Below are 20,208 nucleotides of genomic sequence, written 5' to 3' on the forward strand. Positions count from 1 at the left end.
TGTGTGTGATCAGTTCTGGAAGCTCGTCCTTGGTGAAGAAGCGTCTCATGGTTCGGTGGGGCTCTGTCCCCAGAGGGAGTTCCCCTTCCTCCAGGGGTTCTGAATCCTCATCAGAGTTGTCTGTGTCCCCGAAGGTGGGACTTCTGGGTGGTGGGATCACTTCCCTGGGCATAGAGGATCCCGGGACGTTGAGGTCCTCTGGTGGAGCTTGTGGCCTTATTATAGGAGGTCCCGGTTGCATGTGGACGAAGGTATGCAGACCTTTGAAGAATTCCACCCAGGAGATAGATGCTGGGTCTAGACTAAGGAGCGCCGTGTCCCTAGGGAGTCCCGTTGTGGGGGGTGGGTGTCCCGCTGTGCAATGCTAGGTTCGGTGTACTGTTCGAGAGGATGGAACCTGGTACCGGCTGGGGAGGGCCATGAGTTGGATCCTCTAGGGCCTCTTCGCACTGTATACACAGGGCCGTGAGCCCTGAGCCTTGAGTTTCTTTTCTGGTGGTGCCATGGTGGTGCACGCTCAGGGGGATGTGCGCACAGATAGAGTTGTGCGCCCAGCACAGTAAGTGCGTGGCTACGCGCGTCGTCTCTGTGCATGGTACTTGTGCGCACGACGTTGTGTGCCCGGATCGGGGCGACGAACAGATCAAAATGGTGACGGCGACCACGCGGACAATATAGCGACCACATCAGAGGGTCTCCACGTGGAAGGACCCTCGGATCTAACCGGGGCCTAGCCCTGCTAGGGAAGATCAACCCGGAGGCACTGGTCCCGGCTGGTGACCTGTGCGACTCCTCGAGCTTCGGGGACCGGAGACTTTTAATTAGATTTCTATGTTATTTTGTCTCTGCGCTTCCTGGTCTCGTTTCAGGCGGTCTCCGCCTGCGGGGGGAGAGGGAAAATACCTTCACCGCTGCGCTCGAGGTTGCACCCGCTGCCTCTCAGCCTCACCCGATGTCGGGGGCTAGGTCCCCATTGAGGGTCGGCCGCTGGACCGAGGCTTACCTCTGAGGGATCGCGGAAATCACCTCGGGAATTCTCAACTGGGGGAGGGACCCAATGGGTGTCACCGCAGGAGAGCGGGGCTCGTCTGTAGAGGTAAGATTTCTTCCTATTCTTTTGGTTTTCTTTGGTGAAATTACTCTAACGCTGTGCGAGCGTGCATAGAGTCCCTAACTGCTATGGAGACGGAAAATACTGGAGAGCTGCACTTCCTGCAGGAGTATATGTACTGGGGCTGATGTCAGATTGAAATATGATCCATCTCCAACTGCTATCAGGATTACACTATACCCATTGGTCCTGAGTCCATCTGCTATACGCTAGGAAATGGAAGGATGACACAACTAGTTGTGTGAAAATAAGTCATAAGTACAGCAACTAACTAGTTATTTTTGAAAAGGGTTTCAGATTCATTGTTGCCCATATAGCAACATGTCTCAATCTAAGAAAAAACAAAACCTCAGATAAAGAGATTTAGGACTGAAGAAGAAACTATAGTAGGTGCAAGCGATTCCATACAGCTGTGTTACCAGAAAGTTTGGCAGAACACCCTGTGATATTCTGACAAATAACTTCATAGTATTTGTGAATTACTGCCAAAGAATCCTTCTGTTGATCACTTCCTTACGTTAGATAGCAATCTAAAAGTTAGTTTATAAAATAGTACTTGAACATAAAGAGATACAGTTTAAACTTTTCTTACCGTTGGCACGACTGTTAAAAAAAACTGGGAGCCATTGGTATTTGCTCCTGCATTAGCCATGCTAAGTGTATAGGGTCTGTCATGTCGTAATGTTGAATGAAATTCATCTTCAAATTCTCCTCCCCATATACTTTCTCCTCCCATTCCAGTACCAGTTGGATCACCAGTTTGTATCATGAAACCCTGGGTTTAAAAAGAAACCAAAGACCATTAAACACCAACAGCTTATAAAAGTCCCTATGAATTAGAATACCTGCCATTGTTGAAAGAGAAGCATCTCTTAGACAATACTGCAGCCCAGAAGAAAGTTTCCCAAATTTCTCTGGTCACAGGATGTCACTGCGGCTTTAAGAGGCTACTTGGGAGGGAACAGGGGCTTCGGGATAAAGACTCCAGTGACCTCCTGAACACCCACTATTCCAAAATAACCATCTGGTAACGTACGGTGAGTTGACCTAGTGGCTAATAAAGGAGCATACTGCATCTCCATGTTTAAGGATGCTCACAAACCATTAACAGCCACATATTCTAGTGCATGTGTAAGGAAAAAGTTCCAGCATGCTGTAAAACTGTACCCTGCAAACAAGCTTTTCCTTCTCTCTCCCCCATACTGCCCTCACCCCAAGCAACCTTTTCCCTTCTCTTTCCCTCCCTCCTCTTGTTACTATACTCTTTGCTCCCTTGCTCTACCCCTTCACTCCATATATCCCCTAAGGCTGGTCTCTCTGTTGCCTGGATAACTAAAGTGTTTTTATAGTACTGGAAGAAACAAACAAGCACGCTGCATATACTACACACAACCTCAGTAATGTGCATTTGCAGTCAGGCAGCAACTGGATTTTACCCCCTACACTCAAGAGCAGGGGTCCGTAGACTTTTTGGAATGAGGGCCTCACTGAATATCTTTCAAACCACTGAGCAGGCTGAGGAGTTTGCTGAATGGGTATGGGGAAGGGGGTTTATAAAACAATTGCTTTGTACAGTTTATTTCAACTTCACACCTATTGAATCGTAACCCCCCCCCCCCCCAAAAAAAAAACCCCACCTTGTTCGACAAGTTTAACTGTGGTCTGGTGTTTTTAACATTCAGAAAACATAGAAGTTCAGTGACAATTATATGTTTCTGTGTTCTCTTAATTAGTGTTACCTGTGGGCTTGTTTCAGAGTAGTAACAAATATAATGTCAGGCTCCATGGGAGGTGCACAAGGTCTCAATGACTGATGCAGATGTTTATCAGTGATTCTTGATCTCTCATCAGAGATTTAAGAAATTTCATTCTTGAGGTTCTCTCACATGGAGGTCATCTTGGGGGTAATTTTCAAAGCCATTTCAGCACAGAAAACCTTTTTTTGAGTGAATAAAGCAGAGCTGCTTACCTGTAACAGGTGTTCTCCGAGGACAGCAGGATGTTAGTCCTCACACATGGGTGACATCAGATGGAGCCCGATGTGGAAAACCTATGTCAAATTTTCTAGAAACTTTGACTAGGCACACTGAGCAATCACAGCATACCCTATACCACACGTAGCATGCCCTATACCATGCATCCACATGGTGTCCCTCTTCAGTCTCGTAACACACAATTGTGAAAAAAATAAAATATAGGAGAAACCAGACTCTGTGAGGTGGCGGGCGGGTTTTGTAAGGACAACCATCCTGCTGTCCTCGGAGAACACCTGTTACAGGTAAGCACCTCTGCTTTCTCAGAGGACAAGCAGGATGGTAGTCCTCCCACATCAGTGAATACATAGCTACAGGCTGCTCCCCAAAACAAAAGGGGACCAAAAGACATTTAACCAAGTACCTAAGGGCATAACACCACCACTGCTGTTGGTAATAGAGGAGACAACAACCTGAACCCAAACAAAGGGCTCCAGATTGGGCGCTTTGGGTTCTACACTTCAAACAGGTTCTGGAGGACAGACTGGATGAACCTACTTGTCATATTGGCCATCCCTATTCAGACAGTCTTGAGATGAGAATGTGTGGAGGAAATTCCATGTCGTGGCCTTGCAGATCTCCTCCATGGAAACTGCTCGCAAGTGGGCCACTGACGCTGCCACGGCTCTGACAGAATAAGCCTTGACATGATCCCTCAGATGCAGTCCCTCCTGGGCATAACAGAAGGAGATGCAATCTGCTAGCCAACTGGATAGTGGTCTGTTTGGGAATGGCATCGCCCAACCTATTCTTATCAAAAGAAATAAAAACTTGGGTGGACTGACTATGGGCTTCTGTCCGCTCCAGATAGAAGGCTAAGGCTAGCTTGCAGTCCAAACTATGCGGTGCTCATTCGCCTTGGTGTGAATGGGGCCTGGGAAAGAAAATTGGCAGGACAATTGACTGATTAAGATGGAAATACTTCACCACTTTAGGCAGGAACATAGGGTGCGCAAACGAAAAACCATCCTCTCATGATAAAACTTAGTATAAGGTGCATAAGTCACTTAGGCATGGAGCTCGCTGACCCTGCATGCTGAAGTGACCACTACTAAGAATATGACCTTCCAGGTCAGGTACTTCAGGGTCACAGGAGTGCAGAGGTTCAAAATGAGCTTTCAACAGCTGAGCCAACACCACGCTGAGGTCCCAAGACTCAGCAGGAGGACTTAGGGGAGGTTTCAACTGAAGCAGGCCCCGCATGAAACATACAAATATAGGCTGTACAGAAATGGGTGCACCATCTACACTGTGGTGGTATGCGCAAACTGCACTAAGATGATCTCTGACAGAGTTGGTTTTTAAGCCACCCTCCTAAAGATATAGAAGGTAATCAAGCTGATTTAGTGTGGGGCAGGAGAACGGATCTAGGGCCTTCTGCTCACACTACACAGAAAACCTCCTCCACTTCAGCCCATAGGACTTTCTAGTGGAAGGCTTTCTAGAAGCCACCAGGACTCAAGACACATCCTCAGAAAGATCAAGCAGTTGCAGGATTAACCTCTCAACCTCCAGGCTGTGAGCTTCAGAGCCTGGAGGTTGGGATGCTGCAGCCTGCCCTGATCTTGCGTGATGAGATCTGGGGAAGTCCCCAGACTGATTGGTTTCCCAATGGACAGCTCCCGCTGGAGTAGAAACCATACCTGTCTCGGCCAATGAGGATCACAGTCTCTCTGTCCTCGTGAAGCTTCAAGAGAGTCTTTACCACCAAGGGAATTGGAGGATATGTATACAGAAGATCCTTGCCCCAATGACGGACCAGGTCGTCTGAGGCTGACATCATCAGATGGCGCCCGAGGTTGATTTGCCATCTGTCCTGGACAGGAAGCAGAACTGAGGCACCTTCCTGTTACAGGGAGATGCGAACAGATCTACGCGTGGCTCCCTCAGCGGCAGGATATCCAATCCACTATCCCCTGGTCCAAGGACAACTCAAAGGCTCTGAAGACCCGACTCAGCCTGTCTGCCACCACGTTCTTCATCCTGGCCAGGTACAGGGCCCTGAGGCCATCCCGTGAGACAGGGCCAATAACCAGCTCTGGACTGCTTCCTGACTCAAGAAGTACGATCCAATGCCTTCCTGCTTGTTGACATACCACATGGCTACTTGTATGTTTGTCTGGATCAGGAAAACTTTGCTGGACAGCCGATCTCTGAAAGCCCATATCTCCAGGAAGTTGATTTGACAAGGACATTCCTGAGTGAACTGCAATCCTGGAGGCTGTATGTGGCTTGGTGCCACTGTGGCCTCAGGGTCCATTGGGCTCTGCGCATGTGCAAGTGTTCCAAGGAAGTGACATGACGGTCATTGGCCATGTGGCCCAACAGCCTCAACACGTGCTAGGCTGATACCTACTGGCTCTGATTAATGTCTGCTGCAATGGTCACCAAGGCGACAGCTCTCTGGCATGTCAGAAAGGCTTTGGCCTGAGCTGTGCCTAGCAGGGCTCCAATGAAATCCAATTGAGGTGACGGACTGAAATGGGACTTTGGGTAGTTGAGAACGAACCCTAGTGACTCCAACACCTGGATGGTAAGGGGCTTGAGATGTGCTCTTTACCAGTCAATTGTCCAGATACAGGAAAACATGCACTCCTAGCCTGCGGAGATGCATCATCACCACAGTCAGGCATTCTGTGAAGACCCATGGAGCAGATGCGAACCCCAGTGGCAAAACCCAGTATTGGAAGTGCTGTTTCCTCACCACAAATCTGAGATCTTCCCTGGTCACAGGAAGTATCTCAATATGGGTGTATGCATCCTTTAGGTTGAGGAAGCATAGCCAGTCCCCTATTTGCAAAAGGGGGAGCAAGGTGCCCAAGGAAACCATCTTGAAATTTTCTTTTCTTAGAAATTTGTTCAAGACCCTCAGGTCTAGGATGGGACGGAGTCCTCCTGTCCTCTTTGGAATCAGTAAAATCCTGGGAGTAAAATTCCTGCCCTTTCTGCCCTGGTGGTATGGGTTCAACTGCTCTGGCTGTTAAGAGGGAGGAGAGCTCCGATTTTAGTACCTCCTATGTGCTGGGCTCTCCACCAGGTCCACCACGTGATTCCCACCTGCTATGTTTTTCTCCTTTTTCTTCCTCTTGGCAGCAGTGGCAATTGTTTCGCCTAGTGGTGGCAGCAGAGGTTTCTCCCAGCTGATGCTCCTTGAGGCAGCGGCGGGAGAAGCAGCTCCTTGTGATGGCAGCAGTGTGAACAGAAGATCTTCTTCAGGTCCTGCTGCACTCGTATGCTGCTCAGTACCACTATATTTTATCCTTCCCTTCCCCCTAGCTGGCTACAGCATCTCTTCATGATGTCACTGATGAGTTGGCCCAGGAGGGGAGTTGAGGAGAGGAAGATCACCATACTTGGGAAAAACTGCTGCAAATGGAAGGACCTGGGGGCTGCAGGTAAATACAATCGGAGGGATTCAGTGGGCCAGAAAAACTGTGTCCACGGGCCACAATTTCAGGACCACTGCTCAAGAGCGCTGTGCTGGCTGATGCAAAATGCAAAAAAAAAAAAAAAAAAAATTGCTTAGAAAGGGCCATCAACAAAAATATAGAAATTATTTCACAGTTAAAAAGGGAAGTTTTCCAGTATGTTTGGGGATCACATATAGAAACTAAATATCTCTGCAAATAACAGACTTGGCATTCTGCTTCTTACCTTGATGATGCGATGAAATGTGTGCCCATTGTAGTAGCCATTCCTGCTGTGAACACAGAAGTTTTCCACTGTTTTGGGGCACCTGCAATTGCAGATTCTAAAATCAGTATTTTAAGAATAGGCTAAGCTACGACACTATTTATGTTCACTTAGCAACACATTGGGGTCCTTGTCTGACCCAATGTGTTGCTAAGTTAATTTTATTATGGGTCCTTTTAAATGTCATGAATTTATTGAACCAAAATCTCTTTTAAAACAGTTTCTTTAACATGCCTGAAAAGAGCCAGACTGAAATTAGTGGAAGCCGAAGTGCTCCATTTACTCTCGTAACAAGTACAGTACAAGCAGTGCAAACCTCCCTGCTGTCTCCTGCCAATGTGGCTGAACTCTGTTCTGGAGGTGATGGAAGAGTTCAGTTTTCATGCTATGACTGCAACAGTGGTTTGTGGTATATGGAAATCCAACTGAATTTCTCACACAGATCACCAGCATGGTAATGACTTTTGGTTACTACCAATCTGGTATAGATTTGCATCGGTGACTTAAATTAAATTTGTTAAAAGAAAATCAAACTGAGTATAGCTGACACCTTTATTTAGCTTATTTCTACAGGGACTTACATTTACATCTGTGATTCTTAAATTTTTGGTTTAGCTTCTCAGAAGGGATTGATCTAACTTCTGCACAAGAAAAGTTTTGCACTAGGCTAGTTCTGATTTATTGGTGGTCAATTTTATTTGCATATGAAAAACATTAGAAAAATGTTTTGAAGTAAGGTATATGAATATATTTGAATGTGTTTACACTGATTGGTATTATAGCAAAAACTGGCATTTATAAGACACCTGGTAAAATGTTACATTATAATGTTCTATACCCTAATTTTGAGTGACTCATCTTTTTATAGCTAATATATTTTAAAATGTAATATTTTGGCGCTATTAAGGTCCCTTCCTCAGCCAAGAGCTCGCAAAAAGAGGAAGACAGGTAACGATATCTGGAAAAACTAAGAGAAGCTGGTAAAGTAGTCAGGAGTGCAAACACTGAAATAGAATAGCAAATACAGTAAAACAGGGGAACAAAACTGTTTTTTGTTTTTTTTTTTTAGATATATGTTAGTGATAGATGGAAGTGCAAAAGTGGCATTGTGAGATGCAAAAGGGAGGAATATGTAGAAGCTGATGAGGAAAAAGCAAAATTGGTTAACATATTTCTCTTTGGTGTTCACTGTGGAAGGGCCTAAAGCAGGTCCACAAAGAACAAACATAAATAAGACTGAAGTTAGGTAAATCTTAATCGATTTTCAGAACAGTGCGTTTGTGAGGAGCTAGCTAAACCTCAAGTAGATAAGGCGATGGGGCCGGATGGGATACATCTGTGGGTACTAAGGGAACTTAGAGATGTCCTGGCAACTCCGCTGGCTGACCTTTTCAATGTTTATCTTCTAGAGTTGTTCCGGAGGACTGGAGAAAGGTAGATATGGTTTCTATTCATAAAAGTGGAAGTAAGGAGGAGGTTGTGGAGAGCAAACAAAGGATACAATCCAATGGATTGCAAGATCCGAGGCAGCATATATCGTCAGATGAATCTGATCAATTTCTTTGATTGGGTGGCCACGGAGTTGGATCAAGGGAGAGCACTAGATGCAGTGTACTTTGATTTCAGCAAGGCTTTTGATACGGTTCTGCACATAAGACTTATAAATAAATTGTGCGACCTTAGTATAGATCCTAGAGTGACTGACTGGGTTGGAAACTGTCTGAGTGGGAGGCGACAAAAGGTAGTGGTAAATGAAATTTTCCGTGAAGAAGAGGTTATTTATTTATTTATTTAAAGTTTTTCTAGACCGACATTCGTTGAGAACATCACATCGGTTTACAAAGAACAGGATATGAAGCGAAGGTGCTATACAAGGAACTGCGAACAATATAACATAATGCAAAACAATGAATAACGTAGGCAGATTGCTTAAGTTACAGGGCATTGAACTGAGGAATTAAAGCTAGAAAGTAAAGGGGGGAGAAGATAAGGGGGAGGAAGTTATACATTCACTATTTACAAATACGAATAAGGTGACAAATTGTAAAGTTTCAAAACGCATACATACAAGGGGATCATGAAATTAATCAATTGAGGAATGATGTATTAAAGGCTGGGTGGAGGTAGGAAGGAGGAAGAGAAAAACGGGGTCAGGTAGAAGAGAGAGGAGAGGATGATGTACAGGAGGATGCGGGTGTGAGCAAGGATCAAGTAAAAGCTTGTTTGAATAACCAGGTTTTCAGTTTTTGTTTGAATTATTTTGGGCAGATCTAGTCGTAGGTCGGTGGGCATGGAGTTCCAGAGTGAAGGCCCTCCAATGGATAGGGCACGCTCTTTAGTAGAGGTATAGTGTGTAAACTTAGTAGATGGTGTATGTAGAGTTGCCAAGTAGTGAGATCTAGTAGGTCTACTGGGGGTGCGAAAATATAGAGAGTCATTGAGCCAGTGCATATTGTGGGTATACAAGATTTTGTGTATGATAGAAAGGGTTTTATAGTGTATACATGAGGCAATAGGGAGCCAGTATAGTTCTTTGAGGATGGGGGTGATATGTTCAGTTTTGCGAGTATTGGTAAGTATGCGAGCAGTGGCGTTTTGCAGCATTTGGAGTGCGGAGATTGTATTTTTGGGGAGGCCTAGAAGGCGGGCATTGCAGTAGACAATTTTTGAAAAGATCAAGGACTGTAGTACTGTATGGAAGTTGGAAATGGAGAAGGGGGTCTTAATTTTTTTAGGGTGTGGAGTTTGAAATAGGATTCTTTCATAGTGGTATTGATACTTTTTTTAGGTTAAGTTGATTATCAATGATGACGCCAAGGTCTCGTACGTGTGGTGATGCGGTGATTGTGGTTGGGATGGTGTTGGGTTGAGAGCGGGTGAGGTGGTTGTGTGGGAGCGATATGATCATGATTTCAGTTTTGGCAGTGTTGAGAGCGAGATTGAGGTTAGTGAGGAGAGTATTGATGGCGGTGAGAGCGGTTTCCCAAGTTTTGATGGAATTGTGTAAGGACTCAGTGATAGGGATGAGGATTTGTATGTCGTCCGCATATATGAAGTGCGTAAGACCCAGTTCAGAGAGGAGGTGGCAGAGTGGTAGTAGGTAGATGTTAAAAAGTGTCGAGGATAAGGAGGAACCTTGGGGGAAATACCTTGTGAAGGTCGATAGCTTGGGATTCACAGTGTTGCCTATTTTGACTTTGTATTGCCTATTGTTTAGGTAGGATTCGAACCAGCGGAGTGGGATACCTGAGATACCAATTTCCTTGAGGTGGTCGAGTAGGATATTGTGGCTTATGGTGTTGAATGCGGATGAGATGTCTAGCAATGCAAGTATGTAAGAGTGGCCTTTGTCCAATCCTTTGAGGAAGGAGTCTGCAAATGAGATCAGGACGGTTTCTGTGCTGAAATGCTTACGGAAGCCGAATTGTGAAGGGAAGAGAATATTGTGTTTTTCTAGATAGTCCGAAAGTTGAGTGTTTACTACCTTTTCCAGGATTTTTGATAGAAAGGGTAGGTTGGAGATAGGGTGATAGTTGGTTAGTTCAGTGGGGTTGAGTTTTGGTTTCTTTAGAATAGGTTTGACTATAGCTTGCTTTAGGGGTGTAGGGACTTCATAGAGTCTGATTGAGTGATTGATGTTAGCTAGGGGTTATGCTATTATGCGAGGGATGGTCAGGAGCAATTTAGTGGGAACAGTGTCAGACGGGTGGGAGGCAGATTTCATTTTCCTTAAGAGAGATTCAATTTCGGTGGAAGCAGTGGTCTCAAAGGTGTTTAAGGAGGCAAGTTGGTTACTGGGGAAGCGTAATATGATCTTGAAAATTGTGTCGTGGAAAAATTGTGCTAATTCTTCACATTTTGTTTTGGCATCCTCATCGGGTATGGGTGAGGGGGCAGTTTTGGTCAGATCTGAGACGTATGTGAATAGGGCATTGGCGTTGAATTGAAGGATGTGGATTCTCTTAGCGTGGAAATCTCGCTTGGTTTTAAGGATGGTCTCATGGTAGCTGTGTAGAGAGGATTTAAATTTAGCTAGTTGTGTGGGAGAGGGGTTTTTCCGCCAGTTCTTTTCTAGGTTCCTAAGATTGTGCTTCATTTTTTTTTAAATTCAGGGGTGTACCAAGGTTTTTTTGAGGTGAGTGTGGTGTTTAGTTTTTTTGATTGCAGAGGGCAGATTTTATTGGCAATGGAGCTAGTGAGGTGATTCCGAGAGTGCAGAATTGGTGTCAGTAAGATCGAGTTTATGAAGATCATTGGAGAGGGCTGTGATCAGGTCGTCTCTAGAGCAGGGTTTTCTGAAATGGATAGTGTTATATTTTTGTGTGCATGAAGGTGGTTGTGTTTTTTACTGAAAGATCTGCTCTAATGAGGTAGTGATCAGACCAGGGTACTGGGGTGTAGGTGGGAGTGCCAGGTGAGATACGAGCATTAATAAAGATTAGATCCAAGGAGTGACTTGCTTTGTGTGTCGGGCTTGTTATAAATTTGCTTAAAGCCCATTGCATTGAGTGAGGCCAGGAGGCCATTGCATGTAGGGGAAGAAGGCACTGCATCGACATGGATACTGAAATCACCAAGGATGATGGCAGGAGTGTCTATAGCTATATTCTGAGTTATAAATTCGATGAGGGGGGAAGAATTTTTGTCCAGGAGAATGGGAGGGATGTAGACTAAGCAGATCTGTAGTTGAAGGGATTTAAAGAGGCCAATTTCAAATTTGGGAGCAGTGCAGACAGAATATCAGTTTAAGGTCTTTTTTTGCTGCAAGTAGGAGGCCTCCACCTCTTTTTTTGGGTCGTGGTATGGAGAAGAAATCATGTGTGTGATTAGGGAGTTGATTGAGCAGGACTATGTCAGTGTCCTTGAGCCAGGTCTCGGTTATGGCACAGATGTCAGGTTTGTCATCTAGAAGAATGTCGTTGAGAATGGGGGGTCTTTTTGATGATGGATTGTGAGTTGAAGCGAATAAGGGTGAAGGCAGCGAGGCCAATGAATTGTGTGAGTGGGGTAAGCATGATTGGCAGCAGAGATCTGGGTTGGTGTATAGGGTGGGTGATGTGCTTGGAGTGGTAGTGTGAGTGTGGGTATTGGGTATTCCAGCACTTTTAGGAGGTATGTTTAAAAGGGGGGGGGGGGGAGGGGAGATAGGTAGTACAAAGCTAGTATTGGTGAGGGAGGAGATTCTGAGAGGGCAAGGGGCCCAAAGGTGGTGAGAGGAGGAGAACTGGCTAATAAAAGGGGTGAAAAGAATTGATGGGAGGAGGGGAAAATGGAAAGGGGGGGAGATAAAGGGGAGGCACTAAGGGCTTAAACTAAGGGGGCGCACCAAGGGGCCTGCTCCTTGGTCGCGCACCTTAGGTGAGTGACGCCTAGGATCGTGGCCTTACTTTTGAGGCCCCGGTAGGTCGCCTGCGAGTGAGGTCACAGCAGGGGCCGTCCTGTCGTGGTGGGAGGTGCGGCCTGGTTCGAAAGCATCTTGGGGGAGGAAGAGGAAGGCAGCCGCAGCATGCTCCCAACCCCGATGGATCACACACCCATCACAGGGAGTGTAGGCCTAGTGGAGCGGTCGGAGGTGCCGGCGGGAAGGAAGGGTTGTGACAAGTGGTATGCCTCAGGGATCTCAAAGGTTTCCATGCACAGGAGGTGAGCCTTTTTCAATGGAAAGGAGGCTCTAGAATGAGGGGGTCATGAGATGAGGCTGAAAGAGGGTAGACTCAGGAGTAATCTTAGGAAATATTTCTTTTCAGAGAGAGTGGTGGATGTGTGGAATAGCCTCCCAATGGAAGTGGTGGAGGCAAAAACAGTATCTGAATTCAAGAAAGCATGGGATAAATACAAGGGATCTCTAAGAAAGTGATAAATTATAATGCTAAATTAATTGGACAGACTGGATGGGCCATACAGCCTCTCTCTGCCGTTGTTTCTATGTTTCAAGGTGAATAATAAAATCAAATACTTTGCAATTCTCATATTTAAAGTATAGTTCTAATACATTTTCCTAAACACCCCACTATCTGTGCATAATACAATGAAAAGAAGTTTATTACATTACTTTTTCAATAACAATCTTTAATGCCATGCAGTGCTCGTGTCAGAATTGCAATGGTGTAAACCTGATCAGTTTCACTTCCACTTTTCTTCATGAAATGTCAAAAAAGCCTTTACCCAAGAAAAACTGAACAGTAGTTCTTTTCTCAGGGGATATTCTTAAGCAAAGTTTCAAATATACATGCACTCGATGTATCCAATTCAGCTAATGCACCAAAATTCAGATATGTGCCTATTTGTAAACCGTTGCGATGGTATAGAAAAGTTTTTAAATAAATAAATAAATACTCGTTTGGTAAAGAAGCTGACCTTCAAAGACCCGATTTCAAGGTTCAAAACAAGCTCCTGGATATCTTCTTTTCACTGCTGCTACTCTTACTTGTATGCCTGCATGACACTGATGATATCTTACAAATCTTAGAGGACTAAGGGCCTGATTTACTAAGCTTTTCCTCCACAGACAAAGAATGAGAGGAAAGCCTTCATAAATCTGGCCCTAAGACTTGATCACCAAAATTAAGTCAGCAGCATGCAAAAAGGTCAGCAGGATTCATCAACCTGAAATTAACGGAATAGGGAAATAAAAGGACATGAATACTTTGTTGCTGTAGCTTACATCTGGAGGATCAAGGCAGTTTGGGTGATGTCTGTCTGTCTCACTGCTGGCTATAGCGCATGTGCGGCCTGCATATAGTCTGGCAGTGAAACACAGCAGCATGGGACAGTTGATTGGTGAGCTAGCCATCAGTGCTGGACTGGTCAGTGGTATCGCAGCCTGCCTAGGCGGGAGAATGCAGTGGCGAGGTAGACAGGAAAGACCCCTGCAGGGGAGCAGCACTGGTTACATATTCTCCAGAAAAGGTACAGGCAGGGAGGGACACAGCATAGCTAGGGACCTTCATTTTCAGTTTTTATTTTGCCTGGGAATTTCAATGCTATAACAAAAGATGTTAGTGTAATAATGACTGATAAAACACACCGGAGAAAAGTCAGTAGCAAAGTCATACTTCCACTGATTTAATTTTTGTTCTAACATAGAAATTCCCAGGCAAAATAAAATAAAAAACTGAAAACGATGGTCCCTAGACATGGCCTAAGCAATATATATATATTAAGAACAAGTAAGAACCATAGAAAAAAAAATTAACTCCATTAGAAGCAAAAATACATACTCAACAGGGAAGAGCTTTACATGAACATCTCCCATACTTGTGTGGATGATAGAACTATCAGAAACACGTTTGGGACCCTCAGCTTGTGTGGCTGCCATGACCTCTTCTTTAGATGGCTTCTCATTAAAAACGTCTCTGTCAGAATCTGCACTTTTGGTGTCTTCTGGTTCTCGTTTGGTAAACTGAAAGACAGGAGATAAATCTATTTTCTGCTGATTTGGGGAATTAAATGATTGAGAGGAACGTTTATGATGAACACAAATGGGCTCTGGAGACTTCTGGTACCATAAGCTGACTGATGGGAGACTGTAATATGAGCCAGTACTGCGTGCCTACACAACACCAAGTCAACATTCTCCTGACAAACTATTTCTTTTGTTTGGGGGGCGGAAAGGTGGTGGTGGGGAGTTGAGAGGAATAGTTTTCTAATTTTCTCCCTAGAATCTCTGCTGCCACCTCCCCTTTAAACTGCAATGCTTGAGCAGCAGTGAAGACATTCGCCAACCCAAAGTGCTCATAGATTGGCAGGCATCACCACTGTAGAGGTAGCAATCTTTTCTCCTTCCCAAGGCCTGTGCTCTTCCATGTACTCAGGTCCAAATCAGCCCTGATGGAAAGGGAACCTGAATCCAGATCACTCCAAACCACAAAGCAGAGCATTGCAGCTGAGTTATGAGTTCAGCCCTGTTCCCCTAACGAAAAAAAATAGGAGTTTTCTTTCTCAAAGATAAGTGCTCTCACAAGGAAGATCTAAGGCCATAAAATCTTCCTTCCAATTCTTGAAATTCTGAAAGAAAGGAACACTAAACACACTTTCAATGGCTATTAATGTTGGATTTCACACTTAACGTCTCATGTATTACTTAGAACAGGTAGACCTTGGAAATAAATTGTGATCTGCTTTCATTTATTTCAGCTTGGAAAAACGCACTAAAGTAGAAAGCACAATGTAATCCTTACAAAGAGTACGAGGCCTGCTACTTAAAGGATAACCTATTAACTAATGACAAGCTAGCTAAATACTTTCATCATGGATGCCCAAGACTCATGTTGTTCTTGATTTGGTACTCATAGCAGTTCTTAGTTTGGATACACAGCCCTCATAGGAGCGCGAGAAATCTAAAACTGACTTTTATCAGAAAGCTGGTATTGCAGCTAGATGATCTTTAACTAATTAAACATGCAAACTTGACTTTTCTAGAGAAGATACTGAAGACCAGTTTAGTAAGAGAGCAATGGAAATTAAGATCCCTAGTAGCGCATACATGATGAAAAATGCTTTAATTTGATGCTGGAAGTGCACATAGTGGATGATCTACAGATGTGCTCTATTCCTTCAGTGTTGCAAACAGACCTGGTTATTAGGATATCCACAATGAATAGAATATTTATCAGATATATTTGCATACATTTGGTCTGAGAACCAGACTAATTTGCATAGATTGGTTACCCAGAAAACCAGACCCGTCTGTGGCCCTCAAGGACCAGGGCTGTCCCTGGATTTTATACATTTCCCGGAGCAGTGTGAAATATTTAAGGCCAGAAGCTCTGAAACTCTAACCTTCTAGTAGGCAGTCTGTCAACTTCAAAATTGCCAGTTCAAGAAAGAAAAATCAGACCCTTCTCTTAGGCCAAAGATAGCAAATGTTGCTTACCTGATGTAACAGGTGTTCTCACAGGACAGCAGGATGTTAGTCCTCACAAATGGGTGACATCGAGGATGGAGCCCACCACGGAAAACTTCTGTCAAAGTTTAAACAGAACTTTGACTGGCCCCTACTGGGCATGCCCAGCAAGGCACTGACCCTGCAGCCAGCAGGGGTCTCCCTTCAGTCTGATTTTCAAAGCTACAGGCAGTGCCTAGAAAGTAAAAACAAAACAAACCCAACACCGCGGGGTGGCGGGCGGGTTTCGTGAGGACTAACATCCTGCTGTCCTGTGAGAACACCTGTTACATCAGGTAAGCAACATTTGCTTTCTCACAGGACAAGCAGGATGGTTGTCCTCACAAATGGGTGAGTACCGAGCTGAGGATGTCCCGACTTGCACCAAATGTACCCACCGGTGTGCAGCAGGCACAATAAGTGAGGAGAAATTTGGGAAAGGGCATCCGCACCCTACCGGGCAGGTGGAAGGGTGTTGGTACATCAGGTTGGAAAAAGGTTACGCAAGACAGACTGGCCGAAGATGGAGTCCTGTCTTCCAGCCTTGTCCAAACAATAATGGGCTGCAAAGGTATGGAGAGAACTCCAGGTTGCAGCTTTGCAGATGTCAGGAAGCGGCACCGATCGAAGGTGTGCCACTGACGTCGCCATGGCCCTCACAGAGTGTGCTTTAACACGGTCTTGAAAAGGAATGCCAGCTTGCTCATAGCAAAAAGAAATGCAGTCCGCCAACCAGGAAGAAAGAGCCTGCTTACCCACAGGTTGTCCCAACTTATTAGGATGGAAAGAGACGAATAATTGAGTGCTCTTCCTATGGGAAACTGTACGGTCTAGGTAAAAAGCTAGAGCTCGTTTACAGTCTAGGGTATGCAGGGTCTGCTCTCCAGAGTTGGAGTGGGGCCTGGGAAAAAAGATAGGTAGTATGATGGATTGATTGATATGAAACTCAGAAACTACCTTAGGTAAAAATTTAGGGTGAGTGCGGAGTACCGCCCGGTCCTGCAGGAGCTTAGTGAAAGGCGGATAGGTAACTAGGGCCTGTAATTCACTAACCCTGCGAGCTGAAGTAATAGCCAAAAGGAATAACACTTTCCAAGTGAGATATTTAAAGTCACAGGAGCGCAGAGGTTCGAAAGGAGGTTTCATAAGACGACCAAGAACCAGGTTAAGGTCCCAGGATGGGGCCGGAGGACGCAAGGGTGGCTTTAGATGGAGCAAGCCCTTAAGAAAGCGTGTTACTAGGGGTTGTACTGAAATAGGATTACCCCCAATACCCTTATGGAAGGCGGCTACCGCACTGACATGCATTCTGATAGAAGAGGTTTTAAGACCTGATTCAGAGAGATGCCATAAATAGTCCAAGAATTTGGAGATTGGACAGGAAAGGGGATCAAGGGACTGAGAAGTGCACCATGATGTGTACCTTTTCCATTTGTATGAGTAAGACTTTCTTGTGGAAGGCTTTCGTGAAGCTATCAGGACCCGAGAAACGGAATCTGAAAGGTTGAAAGGCTGAAGGACTAACCTTTCAACATCCATGCCGTCAGGGACAAAGCTTGGAGGTTGGGATGGAGGAGGCATCCGTCGTTTTGAGTGAGCAGATGCGGGTCCTTTCCCAGAGGAATGTGCCTGCGGATGGAGAGATCCTGGAGTATTGGAAACCATACTTGGCGTGGCCAGTAAGGTGCTATCAGGATCATGGTTCCTCCGTCCTGGCGTAGCTTCACGAGAGTCTTTGACACAAGAGGGAGTGGAGGGAATGCATAGAGCAGACCGGTTGTCCACTGGAGGGAGAATGCATCCCTCGGCCGAGAATGCTGGCTCCGAATGAGAGAGCAGTAATCGTCCACTTTGTGGTTCTGAGGGGACGCAAAGAGGTCTATGCGGGGAGAACCCCACTTGTGAAACAGAGAGGTCGCTACCAGAGGATCGAGTGACCACTCGTGTGGTTGGAAGACACGGCTCAGCTGGTCTGCCAATACATTGTCTACTCCCGGCAGGTAAGTGGCCCTGAGGTACATGGAGTGGGAGAGGGCTTCCGCCCAGATCTGCGCAGCTTCCTGACACAGAAGGAAGGAGCCTGTGCCTCCCTGCTTGTTTATGTACCACATGGCCACTTGGTTGTCCGTCTGGATTAAGATTATCTGATGAAAGAGATGATCTTTGAAAGTGCGGAGCGCATAGCGGATTGCTCGAAGTTCCAGGAAATTGATCTGGTGTTCGGCTTCCTCTTTGGACCATAACCCTTGGGTTTGAAAGGCGTCCACATGGGCTCCCCAACCGATGTGAGAAGCGTCGGTGGTTAGGATTACTTGCGGATCCGGTGGAAGAAAGGGTAAGCCCTGAAGGAGGTTGACCTGAGTCGTCCACCAGGTTAAGGATAGGCGCAGCGCTTGTGTGACTGTGACTATGGAGGACAGAGGCTGAAAAGCTTGAATCCATTGGTGTCGTAGAGTCCATTGTGTTACTCTCATGGCTAGTCGGGTCATGGGAGTGACTTGAACCGAGGATGCCATGTGCCCTAGGAGAATGAGGAACTGGCGAGCCGTGGCAGTGTTCTGAGACTGGAGCTGGCGAGCCAGGGATATTAGGGTGTGGACCCTCTGAAGAGGAAGGTAAGCCTTTGCCTGTAAGGTGTCCAAGTCTGCCCCAATGAAGGATAAGGTTTGAGACGGGACTAAGCAAGATTTCTCGTAATTGACGAGAAACCCTAAGGAAAGGAGTGTTTGAATAGTCAATTTTAGGGAGGATTGAGCTATCTGTTGGCTGGAGGCCCTGATTAGCCAATCGTCCAGGTATGGGTAGACGTGGACACCTTCCTTCCTTAGGAATGCTGCTACCACTACGAGACATTTGGTAAAGACTCGTGGGGCAGAAGCTAGACCGAAAGGGAGGACACGGTATTGATAATGGTCGTGGCCTACTAGAAACCGCAGATATTTGCGATGGGATTGTGTGATCGCAATGTGGGTATAAGCGTCCTTGAGGTCGAGAGAGCACAGCCAATCCCCTCTTTGTAGCAGAGGGAGCAGCGCGCCTAGGGTTACCATTTTGAACTTCTCTTTTTGAAGGTATTTGTTGAGGGCTCGAAGGTCCAAAATGGGACGTAGTCCCCCTGATTTCTTTGGTATTAGGAAGTATCTGGAATAGAATCCCTTGCCTCGTTGAGAGGGAGGAACGGGTTCTATAGCATTTGATTGCAGAAGGAGGGATACTTCCTGTTGTAATTGAGCCAAATGGGTGGATAGACTCCACGCTTGAAGAGGCGGGGAGTCTGCCGGAAGAGTTATGAAGTTGAGGTGGTAACCCTGTGCGATAATTGTTAGCACCCACTGATCTGAGGTGATCTGCAACCAAGGTTGTAGAAAATGGTACAGTCGACCTCCTACAGGGATGTCCGGAAGAGGGGTTTGGCATGTGTTCCCTACAGGGGAGTCAAAGGCCAGCCGCAGGCCCAGGAGGAGGGGCTACAGTAGGCCTTTGCTTCCTAGGCTGACGCGGTTGAGGCCTAGTAGAGGATCGAGCTGGACGAGGCCTCGCCGATGGAGGGTAATAACGGCGTGGTCGAAAGAATGACTTCTTAGAGTCTTTCTTTTGTGGTTGCTTGGAGGTCAGCTCAGGTGGGACAGATGAGAGTTGTTTTAACGTCTCATGGTGGTCTTTTAACTCCGCCACAATCTGCTGAATTTGCTCTCCAAACAAATTATCGCCTAAGCAGGGTAAATCAGCAAGACGATCTTGAACTTCTGGGCGAAGGTTGGATGATTTTAACCAAGCCCAACGTCTGGCTGAGATGGCTGTGGCTGAAACTTTTGTGGAAGCATCGAATATGTCGTAGGCAGTCCTAATCTCGTGCTTCCCTGCCTCAAATCCCTTGTGAAGAAGGGCTTGAAGCTGCGGTTGGTATTGGTCTGGCAACGTGTCAGCATAGTCTTGCATCTGCTTAAGGATGGCTCTGTTGTACTGAGTCATGTAAAGTTGATATGAAGCTATGCGTGAAATCAACATAGCTCCATGATAGACTTTCCGTCCAACACTATCGAGGAACTTGTTGTCCCTGGTAGGTGGGGTAGAAGAGTGTGGCTTAAGACGCTTGGCCTTCTTCTGCGCGGACTCAACCACAACAGAGCGATGATCCAGTTGAGGTTTTTGGAAATCTGGTGCTGACTGGACAAGGTAGGTGGAGTCAGCTTTTTTGTTAACTGGTGACACTGATGAAGGAGATTCCCAGTTTTTCTTGAGCAGATCCAAAAACACCTGGTGTATAGGGATGGAAGAGATGATTTTTGGAGCATCCAGAAATTGAAGGAGTTCCATCATCTGGTGTCTGTCATCAGCTTCAGATTGTAGTTGAAAAGGTACAACTTCTGACATCTCTTTCACAAAATTAATGAAAGATAGATCCTCAGGAGGAGATCTTTTTCTACTCTCTGTAGGAGATGGTGGTGAAGGCAAATCTGTGTCAGAAGATGTATCATCATCATCAC

The 20,208-nt window shown here is 45.7% G+C and overlaps 1 protein-coding gene across 1 annotated transcript in view; it reads right to left on the reverse strand.

Annotated features, from left to right (window-relative positions):
• PPWD1 (peptidylprolyl isomerase domain and WD repeat containing 1) overlaps positions 1-20,208 on the reverse strand; it is a 101,284-nt gene that overhangs the window by 14,956 nt on the left and 66,120 nt on the right. The window contains exons 8-10 of the mRNA XM_029576222.1: positions 14,058-14,239; positions 6,799-6,880; positions 1,704-1,886 (exon numbers count right to left, since the gene is read on the reverse strand). Of these exons, the coding sequence (XP_029432082.1) occupies positions 1,704-1,886; positions 6,799-6,880; positions 14,058-14,239 (447 nt within the window). The remainder of the gene's footprint in view (positions 1-1,703; positions 1,887-6,798; positions 6,881-14,057; positions 14,240-20,208) is intronic.

This window comes from Rhinatrema bivittatum, chromosome 1 (genome assembly GCF_901001135.1).
Source record: "Rhinatrema bivittatum chromosome 1, aRhiBiv1.1, whole genome shotgun sequence".
Classification (NCBI taxonomy): Eukaryota; Metazoa; Chordata; class Amphibia; order Gymnophiona; family Rhinatrematidae; genus Rhinatrema; species Rhinatrema bivittatum.